Here is a 12,130-nt window from a genome sequence, read left to right on the forward strand (position 1 = left end):
GTGGGTGTAAACTGCAAAACAATGGAACATCTTTTGCACAGGTGTAATCCATATGGAGATGATTGGGTTATGGTTGTCACATTCGTGTTATTTTTTTCCCATAGAATGCATTTGTTTTAGTGTAGTCTAGAACAGTCCTCTTGTCTTCACTGCAACATATTATTTTCAATATTAGATTAAAATGTAAAGTCTGTTACCCAAATTCTTACTGCAAATTAATCATGGTACAAGTAAGAACATTGTTTGTCCAACAAATCTGAATAGTTTTTACCTGAGAGAAAAAAACAGACTATGTAGACTTCTGCTTTAAGCATATATGAAGTTTTGTTTTAATCTGAATCATGTTCAGTTAAATGATCACTGGAAGAAAAATGTGAGCTGAATGAGCAATGATGTTGAGGAAATGGCAGAGATCTTCAAGTATTTATGGAGGTAGCAGCTAGTATACATCAAATAAAACTGTGTCTGTCTCTTTAAAGTCACTGTATTTTAGATGAGAAAATATGATCTGTCATACTGATGGTCCCGTTGACCAGAGCTTTTGCTTTAACTTATGTGGGAAATCTTATGGATAATGTAAATTGGTTTCTTTCCCTGTGTCAGTCAGGGTTTTGGGGCAAGCAAGAGCATGTGAGCCTGCCCAGCAGCAGACATGGACTCCTGCAACGAAAGCAGTGGGGAACAACTCAACATTAGTGTTTCACTGTATCCCTAGATAACTTTGCATGTTTCCAGCTGGAGCTCTTTCTCCTACGTGTTTTTGCTGCTTTGAGGGATTTTGTTATTCTTGGGTTTTTATATTGTTTTTTTGTTGTTGCTTGTGAGTTTTTTGTTTGTTTTGGTTTTGGTTTTTTTTTTTTTTTTTTTTTTGTTTTGTTTTTTTCTTTTCCTTGCCCATATTTTGAACACAAATCATTTAGGCAAATGCTGAAAAATTTCTGGTGAAATTATTCCATATATTTAAAAGGTTTTCTATTTCCTTCTCAGGGAATTCCTGGAATTCCTGGAAATCAAGGAGCAAAAGGACAAAAGGTACTATTAGCTGTTCAAAATATAGTTAAAATCTGTACTGTGTATACCCATTCCAAACTAAGGGTTCAGGCTTAGAGAAGAGTTTTCATAGTGGGGATTTATGACATTTAATCAATGCTGCAAAACAATGGAGACAATTCATGGCACGTTTAAAAATCTCTCATTAGTTTTTATTTCAACTATTCCAGAAGGAATTAATAGTTTAAAAGAAACCATGCTAATTTCATAAGAAACAATCTTAACTAACTAAATCTGCATAATTAAAGAATATAATAAAAAATAGTTAAGTATATGTGCATTAGTCACAGAATTTTTCTCTTTTAAAAATACAGGGTGAAATTGGACCACCAGGTCAACCAGGAGCAAAAGGGTCACCAGGAGATACTGTAAGCTGAAAAATTTTGTTATTATGAACAAATAATTGTGGTGTTGTCCTTCTCTGCTTGTCATAAACCAACATGCAATGGCAAATACAGGAGCAAACTACCATTTTCAGGTTGGAAAGACAAGGCTATGACAAATGTAAGTTTTTAGCTCAGTGACATATTTGCACTGTGGAAATTCTGACTGAAAGCTGTTACCCTTGCCATTACTTTAAGCCTCTGAATATCTTGACAAGAGGTGAGAGTACATTTTTCTAGGTTCTTGGATTTTTCAGGTTGTTAAGAGATTGTATTGTTCAGTTTAATAACTTGTCTGTCTCACGACTTAGCTCTCCCATCTTTTCTTGAGGTCTTTCCCTATGAAAATCTTCATCAGTGAGCTTCCCCTTGACATCCAGTAGTCATGCTGGATTTCATCCATTTTGATAGACAAAGTGGTTTCTGATACCACTTTGTAATGTTAAAATAGAAGTAGTATATATTTATATCTTCAAGGACAAATGCAGAATACTCAGTGGTTCTCTAAATGGGCCTTGATACTAATTTCTCTGTCATCAGTACTGTCACACTGTTAAGACCATCTTAGTACCTACTTTTCCTTGCATGACAGCAATGATCTTTTCAGGGACCATTCTTTCCCACTTTCAGTGACGGCAGGGTTGCTGTGGTGGCTTGTGCCTCATTTGGTTGGATGACAGGACCCTTGAAGGAAGAAGATGCCAAGGCTCTCAGTGTGGATCTTTTAATCCTCTTTCTTGATGAATCTCTTTAACATCCTAGCTAAGGTTACCCATCTTCTGGACTGCTTAAGGGCAGACCTGATACCAAAATTAGTTGGGTTTACATCCCACTGCAGTATTCCCTATTCTGAAGAGAATCCTTGTTTGGCTGAAGGTTAGCAGCATGTGTATTTGACCATCTTGGTATGTGCAGTCTTGCATAACTGCATGTCACTGCATGCCAGATTAGCCATCTGAGTATGAAAGTAACTACTAACCTTAGATATTGGTGCTGGAGTGTTCCTCATGGTATGGCTCCTCTCCCTGTCCTCCTTCTCCTTCTTGTTCTTCCAGTTCCTTAATAAAATATATATGATCAATTTTAACTGAAAGAGTTTTTGCTGGAGACAAAAATTGAAATTAGTTTCAGATTTTAAAAATTCTGGGCTACTCTGTCATCCAGAATATTCAGGATTTCCTACCTTATAGACTTACCCCCTGTCCACACAGCAGCTCTTCCTTTCCTGACTGCCGCAGGCACAATCACTACATTACAGCTATCAGAAAGCTTTTATTGTATAAAGAGAGTACATTGGTTAATTTTCTTTTCATGAATTTAGAGGACTTTTGCAGCCACCTAAAGATGTCTGGGAAAAATAGATTTCCTTGACAACCAGGTATTGCAGTTGTCCAGATCAAATTTGCATGAAACAGTGCCTGAACTGAAAGTTCAAGTGTCCATACGCTTAGTTAACATGTGAACAGTTGCTCTCTCACCTGTGCCTCCTAACTATTTTTATTGCCTGTTGCTGGAATTTTTTTCTCCATTTCTTTCTGACCAAAGTTGAACAAAATGCCAGAGGGAAGGCTATATCATCAACTATAATAAGGCCTTGCGGGATTCCAAAGTGTGTATATTTATTTAACTCACCTACCATGTTTTCTTTAAATTTTATTTAGATAAATAACATCTGGTTCGTGATACACTTGAAAATAATTTATTCCTCTTTCCTGTCAACTCATTTAATGTATTTTTTTGTCACCTGATAAATTAAATAGGAGATTGATGCATGGAATATTTGAATATGTTATATGCCATTAGGGAATTTAAACCAGAAAAGATAGTGGGATTTTCCTTGTATTAGTCACACTGAATATGTTTGTTCCAGAAAAAACAGATGGAAAGCTTGTGGATGGTCTATTAATAGCTTGGGAAAATTTTTCAGTAACAAGTTCTTCTTTGGTAATGACTATCCCTATTGCATTGCCAACACCAGCAATTTATTAATTTACCTGCCATATAATGTCAGCTCCGGAAAATAGGAGAGTAATGCTACGTTTTATGTCCTTGAATTGTTCTACATTTTTGTTCAGGACATTCTCTTCTAATTTTATATAGTTTTCAGATTATGTTCTCAAGCTTTTCCTATATTGTATCTGAACGCTTCGTTCTTGCAGTGTGCTGATTTCACTTAGTTGTGTTGGTGTAATTTTTTAAACAAATAAGTTAAATATGGCATAGTAATGAAAGTGCAAGAAAGGGAACCAGGAAAAATAGGTTTTATTTCTCCTTTTCCCGCAGATGTATACTTGATCTTTAATTATACTAAATGTATTTTCTGATTTGCCTTGTCTGGTATGTGTTTTCAGGTAAATGTGGATGTGTACACATAGCTGATTTAATTGAAAAAAAAAAAAGGCAGCTATTTTGTACATATAGTATTTCTACTTTGTATAAGATAAAATGAATGAGGGATATTTTTGATGAGCATATGCCACTTCTGTAATCCAAGGACTGATGTGGGTTTCACTGGAAATGATCTAGTGAGGTGGCAGAGTGTAGGCTCTCAGTGTGTTATGTGATTTGAAACACAGGGCTACACTGAGGTGGCAATGTGAAAGGAGCCAGAAATCCCTCAGTCACATTTCTTGTCCCTTCCTGCAATACCTCCCCAAACTCGTGCTCACTTTTCTCTATTGATTAATGTGCTAGCCAGGAGAAAAGAAGAGAAATCTGAGGAGAAGAAAAAATAGTCATCGCACAAGGTTTTTTGGAAAAGGAAGGTAGTCTTCAAGGATCATGCAAAAAAGATCACAAAATGAAGAGAGCTGTATTTCAGAAGTGAGGAGGTCAATAGATAACATCAGATTTGATTTCAAGCAGCTAAATTGAATTAAACCTTACAGCAAAATGAAAATTAATAAAACCTTACTTTGCTATATAAATAAAAAGAGGAAAAGGGAAGAAGCAGGCATAATGTGCAAGTGAGTTAAACAGCATTAATATAATCAAGATTAGGCTCCAAAACCAAATTATTATTTTCCTAGTCTTCTTGTATCAAAGCTGCTGCTTAACACAGTCCATAAGCAAATGTTTAATGGGAATACACAGTCTCTTAGGTTATGAGTGTAAACAGTCCTCAGAAACTTCAAGCCAGGGGAGGAATTGGTAATTCTATTCCAAAATTATGGAAGAAATGGGTTAAGGTAAACCTTTGTTTACCAAATATTATATTATACTAGATTAACTGCATCATCTTTGATAAGAAGACTGATTTTCTGTGGAAGGAAGAAAAAGCATATCTACTCTTTAAAGTTCAGGAAAGTGTTGGAAATTATTCAATAAAATTTCTAGTCTTGTGTTTGATACAGTTTATTTGTATTTACAGGCCTGTGTCTGTGGCCTAAAGAATAGGTTTGCTATATTTATTGATGGAAAGTTTCGGCGACCAGTATTTTCATATCATAAAGTGAGAAAAAAACCTGAATTAATCTGTGGTTAATACATATTAATCTTTGGATAATGGTAAAGCACACATTAAATACCAGAAAACTGTCAAAATTCTGAAAACCATGGCTACAGAGAATTACATCTTGTTTTAGATATTCTGAATTTTTTCTTCTATTGCAGAAACCAAGACACCCTTTTAGTTTTAGAAAATGAAGTTTAATATATTTTTGCAAAGCTGAGTTGTAATCTGTGTAAAAAATTATATCTGTTTTTGATTACATGTAACTTTTGAGAGAAGTCTGAGATAATGTCATGGAAGTGAACCGTTCCTAACATGTAGTACTAAATTGAAGGTGATTGTTTCTATTTATATGAAAGCAAAGATCAAGTAACAATAACAGAGAATTTTGAAAATATTATCAGTTGGAACAACTGATAACATTTAATCTCTGACAAGTTAGATTTCCAGGCCTTATTTAATTGTTTGACTTTTTGTATCATAATGCTTTTATTTTACCCTATGTCTTAAGCACACTCTCATAGCAGATTGTATTTCACAGTGTTTATGTAAGTCCAAGTGAAACAATAATAATATATTGTTTTTATTGTTGTGTGCAGTTCTAGAGTAAAAGTGAAGTGAGATGAAGTGGTGAAAAAGACAAATGTTAACAACAGATGTGGAAAATAGGATTAATGGGAATTCCTTCCTGGAAAGTATGATTTCAAAGAAAGATTTCTTTTCTAATGTATACTTGAGACTAGCTTTAAATGGAAATTAAGGAAATCACCCTTTGATGATTTAATACTCTTTAGCTCTTATTTTATGTAGGGAACATACAGCTAAACATGCCTTTATGAATATGATTCCATTCAAGGAGTTCAAGGGGTTGTTTTGGCTTTGTACATGTGCTGAAGCATCATGATCTGAAATGGCAGAAGCTATTGGGTTCTAGAATGAACAGTATAACTTTGAAGGTTTTACAGAAGATGCAAAGGTGTGGCCCCTAAAGTTAACTGCTCCTGATAAATCTCTTAAAATTTGCATAAGGAGTCAAGTCATGGCAACCTTTGAGGAGCACACAGTCAGAAAGGGAAAAGAGAATAATGAAATGGCTCAAATACTTTACTGGTTTTGGAAACCTTAAACAAAACCAAGAAACTTTTGTGTCACTTTCAGTTATAACTAAGGATGGATTACAGACAGGGTCTTGAGTTGCAGAATTTTTTCCTCTCAGGAGTATGCCATGACAGCACTGTTCTTTTCTCCTGTATGTTTTTTTTCCCATTGCACAGTAGCCCTTCATTAGACCATAGAAGATCTAAATAATCCACTGTAGTATATCAAAGCTATAGCCTGTATAGTAATAAGATGAAAGACATTGTATTTTCTGTTTATTTCACTAAAGAAATAGAATAATGATGCTACTAATTCTACTGAGGTCATTATTCCTCTATTTTAGTACAGAAATGTCTCTGCCTTTTTCATAAATAAATAGGGTTTGATGGGACCAGAAGGCTCACTTGGTCTACCTGGAGCTCCTGGGCCCAAGGTAAGTGTTTGAGTCAATTTACTTGTGACTTTGATAAATGACTGCTTTGTATGCAGATTTGATCTGGACAATGCCAGGATTCTGCATCTCATTTTTTGGTGTATTGGATATTGGTGAGCAGCTGTATGATTTTCCCTGTGTTACCTTCTATGATAGTTCAGTCTTAAGAGAGGTTAATATAACTTAGTAAATGGTGCCTGTCATCCTGTGAGGTTTTTAACAATTGCAGAAGTGATCATGAGACTTTGTTTCAGCTTTACAGTCCTGGAAAATGTTTTGCAATGCTGGAAACCAGATAATTCTCAGTATACATCTGAACTCCTTTCCCATGTTACATTTATTTATATTTTAATTGTGTTCAGTAATGTTATGTGCTGTTTCTTCCACCCGAGGAGCCAAACTTATTTCAGATGTAACTTTATTGATTCACTGCAGCTACAGTAAGAACTAATTTTACCAATGTTCTCAATAGCTTAAATAAATGCTGTAAATTCTGATTGGTTAGTTTAACCTTTTAATTTAATCCAAAATGAGTTTTGGATTAAATTGTAAGTAAGTATTGAATTGTATGTCCTAGAGAATATTTAGGAATATAGAATCCATTTCCCAAACTTCGTATTTCCATTTCAATCCATTTCCCCTCAGACATTATTTTACATCCAAAAGTTCATATGCATTTATTTAAAGTTGTATACTGACAGTAGCATTTCTTTAAGTGTCAGTGTTTTCTATGGTCAAGAAGATTGAATACCTATGATATGGCTAAAAATTAATTAGCTTTATTTTTGTCTGTGAAAAAGGCTTTTGTTTTGTATATTTATCTCACTTAGAGAATAAGCTGATCCTTAAAAGAATTGTTCTTAAAAAGCTCATTCTTACAGAAGTCTATCATGAAGTAGTCAATAATTCTTCGATTTAATGAAAATCCTCATACTGATTATATGTCTAATTCCATAGGCTGAAATAAAAGCCAAAACATAAATAAATATTTTGACTTGGACAAATCCTAGGATTCTCAGAGTTTTATTGAATAAGATGATGGAAATGTGAAGCCAGTACACAAACTTGGTGTGACTGTGTGAGGCAAATGGGGCAGGTGGAGACTGGACAGGTGAGCAGAAGCTGGCAGATCATGTTTTGTCATCAGTATCTCACATTTCCTGAGAAAAAATTAAACCTTCAGGCTACCTGTAATGGAGAAGAACTTTAGCCTTTCAGTCACTAGCTGTGCCTGTTTTTAAGAGTCTGTTTCTCAACAGTGTCTGTTTATGTTTGCTAATCATGAGACAAAACATAATGATGCATCAGCCACACTCCTGCATTATTATATAGGGTGATAAAGGCGAACCAGGAATACAGGGGAAACCAGGATCATCAGGAGCCAAGGTAAATATGATTCTGGAAGTATTTTAGTTAAAAAAGGGATTTATTTACTTTTCCATGATTTACTAATTTTCCATTATTTCCTCTGGTTAGATATAAGGCAGTTTGTTTCACAGTAAAACAGTAGTTAACACCACATTGCATCAGAATTCATTTGATGACTTATTCTTACTAATTTATACTAGATTTTAGGCACTGTAAGTCAGATGTTCATTAAGTTCAAACCTGCAAATACTGCCATTACTTGAGATACTATTTTTTGTCTAATTTTGAAACATCAACTGTATTAAAAGACAGTAAAAATAGATACTGGAAAACTGAGGTTAAGAATTAGAATCCCTTTTGTGTCTCGTCTATGTTCACCATCCCTTCAAAAATCCTCCAGACATTTCAATCATCTTCAGTTACAAGATTTCAAAATATCATAGCCAAAGCATATCATGTTGCCTTGAGAAACATGCAGTATGTGTTTGTGCACACAGCACATCACTGAATCAGAGCTATTGTATTTCTCAGGGAGAACCAGGAGTACCAGGGGCTCCAGGTGAACCAGGCTACCCAGGCATTCCTGGTACACAGGGATTAAAGGTAAGTATTTTTTCCATTTTTACATTAATTGCATCTTTTTTTGGAAGTGCTTTTCTTATAAGTGATCATTATTAAACAAAAACCTCTCTAAATACATCATTATTATTAGATGACAGTTGGACACATTTAAAGCGATAATATGTCCATCCTGAAAATTTTCTTCTAAAGGATAAAGCCCTTGACATGAAAGCATTTGTGGTGGGTTGAACTTGGATGAATACCGTGTGCCCACCAAGCTGCTCTATCACTCTCCCCTTCAGCAGAACAGGGAAAGCTGAGAAAATAAGGTGGGAAAAAGCTCATGGGTCAAGATAAAGGCAGTTTAATAAAGGAAAAGGAAAGGCCACGTGTGGAAGCAAAGTAAAAAAAAATTATTCTCTACTTCCTGTCAGCATGTGTTGTCCAGCCAATTTCCCGGAAGCACGGCTTCAGTCCACATACAGGTTTGGAAGACAAATGCTGCAATAATGAAAATTCCTCCCTCTCCTCTTTCCTTTAGCTTTTATTGCTGAGCAGACATCTTAGGGTATGGAATTTCCCTTTCAGTTTAAGTCATCTGTCCTGGCTGTATCGTAGAACCATAGAATAGTTGTGTGGAAAGGACTTTAAAGATCCTCTAGTTCCAACCTCCATGTTGTGGGCAGGGACACCTCCTTCCACTAGACAGGGTGGCTCAAAGCCCTATTCAACCTGGCTGTGAACACTTACAGGCAGGAAGTATCCACAATGTCTCTGAGCAACACGTGTCAGTGCCTCACCACCCTCAAAATAAGGAATTTCTTCCTAATAACTAATCTAAACCTAGATTCAGTTTGAAGCCATTCCCTCTTGTCCTGTCATTAGAGACCCTTGTGTGAAGTAGCTCTCCAGCTTTCTTCTGAGCCCCCTTTAGGTACTGGGGGGCTGCTCTAAGGTCTCACCAGAGCCTTCTCTTCTCTGGGCTGAACAACCCCAGCTCTCTCAGTCTCTCTTCATGAGAGAGATGCTCCAGCTGTCTAATCATCTTCATGGCCCACTGCTGGGCTTGATCCAGCAGATCTATGTCCATCTTATGTTTAGGGCCCTGGAGCTGGACACAGGTGGAGTCTCATGAGAGTGGAGTGGAGGGGGAGAATCAAATTCCTTGCCCTGCTGGCCACACTGCTTTTGATGCAGCCCAGGATGCAGGTGGCTTTCTGGGCTCAAAGTGCACATTGCCAGGTCATGTTAAATTTCTCATCCATCAACGCCCACAGGTCCTTCTCTGCAGGGCTGCTCTCAATTCCTTCTCCACCTAGCCTGAATTTGTGTCTCCACCCAAGATCTTGCCTGGCCATAGCTTACCAGTGAAGGAGGGAATTGGGAGAGACAGCCCTGACATTGTGGAGAGCACCCAAAACACTGGTGTGTTATCAACACCTTTGTAGCCACCACTGCAAAGCACAGCACTATGAGGGCTGCTGTGGAGAAAATGAACTCTTCTCAGCCAGACCCAATACGACATTACTGAAATAGAATTAAATAAGGCATTTCACTTTCATAATAAGAGAAAGGCTGAAGGGTAAAGAGACAGTAAGGTAGAAGTGCAGTGTTATAATTAAAGTTTTATGAAAATCCCATGCAGAAGTATTCCAGTACAGTTCATCTTCTGCTCCAGAAGGCACATATTTCCTGTATGTCCAGTATCAGATATGCTAGCCTCATATAGATGTCTTACATATACTAGAGTACTTCACGTGTCAGTAGACACGCCTTACATTGATTAGAGCATGGAGTCAGTGTCATAATAACAGTTTAATTAGTTTCATTATCACTGTGTATTCAGTTCACTATCTAAGGGTTATGTAAGGCACATGTTACAAGACAATTGCAGCAACTCATACCTTCTGATCCATGAATCAATATGATTATGCAGAAGTATCTTATTGTTTAAAATACCCGTGTTCACACATCTCACAACTTTGACATAATACCTTACTTACACATTCTACCGACTTATACACTTCACTTGCTTATCTTAGACTACTTATACATTTTCTTACTTATACTTTTTACAATGTCTACATAACACAGTACTTATGCACTTTACTTATTCATACATTTTACCTACTTTTGCATACTGTTCTACTTACACATTTTACAACTTTTACATAATACAGTACGTATCCATTTTGCAACTGCCGTGCATGAGATTTCACATTGCTTGATTGGTTTCTCTATTTTGTCCATGAGCTCCACATGCACCTTTCTGATAATATGATTGGTTTTAATCTAGTGTGGCACAGTCCTTTTTTTATCTATTCATTACTGTCTTGGTATTTAGTTTTTCAGCTTCTTCTTCCCCAATTCTTTTCCAACTTAGCACAGTTTACCTTTCAGTCCTCCATGAATTCCTGAAGGCTCTAACAGGTGGGGCTCCTGATCCAGGCAAGCAGCATCGAGATGATAGCAGCAACAAAACCCATCCAGTGATCAGCAGTCAAGTTAGTTCAGGAAATCCAAACAACAAGCCAGCAAAGGACAAGGAACAGATATAAGCCTCTCACACTTCTCCCCTTAAGCCTTCAGACTGGAGCTTAAAAACCCTCTTGGGGCTGATGTGCTGCAGCTGAAAGTGGAAAGGCCAGGTGAAACCAGTGAGGGTAATTCCAGCCTGGTCCCACTCTGAGGGCTCTGGTAAAAATACCTAAAAATTGTTTGGCTGGGGCACACTATCATGGTTTAAATACTTTACAATAGGCAGTATTCTTTTATGAAAGATGATTTTGTTAAATGTATGAAACTTGTCTAAATTTTAAACTGAAGAAGCCTTTGAAAAGGTCATTCATTTTATATGAAGATGCAAGTTAGCTGGAGTTAAAAGTTGTAAGTATGACAAACTTGAATTATTCAGGAAGAAAAGTGCAGTTTGGGCATCTGACAGTAAAAGTGAAGCCTTTAAGCTATAGATGATTTTAAAACTTGAAACCAACCAAATATTTTACATTCAAGTACAATAAAACCAAATGCAGCTGGCATAAATATCTTCTTATGTTCTGGGATTTTCAATCAGGAAAATATTTGCCATGTCAAAAATCTCTTCTTCACTACTGTTTAGCATTTAACTAAACATTGATTTATTTTTTCCTTTCCAAAAACCCCAGCCAAACACACAAAGTTTTGGCTCTTAGAAGAAAGCTGACAAAACAGACCCAAAAATCTCCATTCTAATTATTTTCTTTATTAAATGCAGTTTTGCACACCCTCTAGAGATGTCTTTTGTTTCATGAGCTGCTATATTTATGGTGCAGCATTTTGATTTATGTGCATTTAAATTTAAGATGTTAGAGTAAGAGCTATCCCCCATAACTTTAAGTTTCCTTTTCAATTAATGAAGAGAGATAGGCACTTTTCAAAATACATATTTTATATCTTTGTTGTTAAGTGGAATGAATAGTTTTCATGCACTGCCTGTTTTTCTCCAGTGTCAGTGAAGAGACGATGTTCAGACAAGTTAATAAAACTACATACCTGACTTTCAAGCACTGTTTACACCATCTGATTGCCAACCCCCCCCCACTATTATTTACTTCAAACATTTTGAGTCAAAACAAGTGGGTGGAAATGGAGCTTAGTCCTTAAATGTTTTGATTTAATTTATATATAGAGGGGTTTGTGATGAAAAAAAATGCTTTTTCTTTAGTTTGTTTTGTATAACTTCTGCATGCGGTAGTACATTCAGCTGAAATTTAACCCATGAGAAACATTGCCTCCCTTCCTGCCCAC

At 36.2% G+C, this 12,130-nt stretch overlaps 1 protein-coding gene and 1 long non-coding RNA gene across 5 annotated transcripts in view; one reads left to right on the forward strand and one right to left on the reverse strand.

Annotated features, from left to right (window-relative positions):
• Positions 1-12,130, forward strand: part of COL21A1 (collagen type XXI alpha 1 chain) — a 95,856-nt gene that overhangs the window by 70,748 nt on the left and 12,978 nt on the right. For all 4 annotated transcript variants that reach the window (XM_069011409.1, XM_069011410.1, XM_069011411.1 and 1 more), the window contains 5 exons: positions 988-1,032; positions 1,365-1,418; positions 6,362-6,415; positions 7,748-7,801; positions 8,315-8,386. In XM_069011409.1, the coding sequence (XP_068867510.1) occupies positions 988-1,032; positions 1,365-1,418; positions 6,362-6,415; positions 7,748-7,801; positions 8,315-8,386 (279 nt within the window). The remainder of the gene's footprint in view (positions 1-987; positions 1,033-1,364; positions 1,419-6,361; positions 6,416-7,747; positions 7,802-8,314; positions 8,387-12,130) is intronic.
• LOC138108566 (uncharacterized) lies at positions 1,255-10,905 on the reverse strand. The gene is made up of 3 exons (XR_011150013.1): positions 10,738-10,905; positions 2,413-2,491; positions 1,255-2,117 (listed from the first exon to the last, which is right to left on the reverse strand). It is a non-coding gene; the product is annotated as an uncharacterized lncRNA (long non-coding RNA).

Source organism: Aphelocoma coerulescens, chromosome 3, assembly GCF_041296385.1.
Source record: "Aphelocoma coerulescens isolate FSJ_1873_10779 chromosome 3, UR_Acoe_1.0, whole genome shotgun sequence".
Lineage (NCBI taxonomy): Eukaryota > Metazoa > Chordata > Aves > Passeriformes > Corvidae > Aphelocoma > Aphelocoma coerulescens.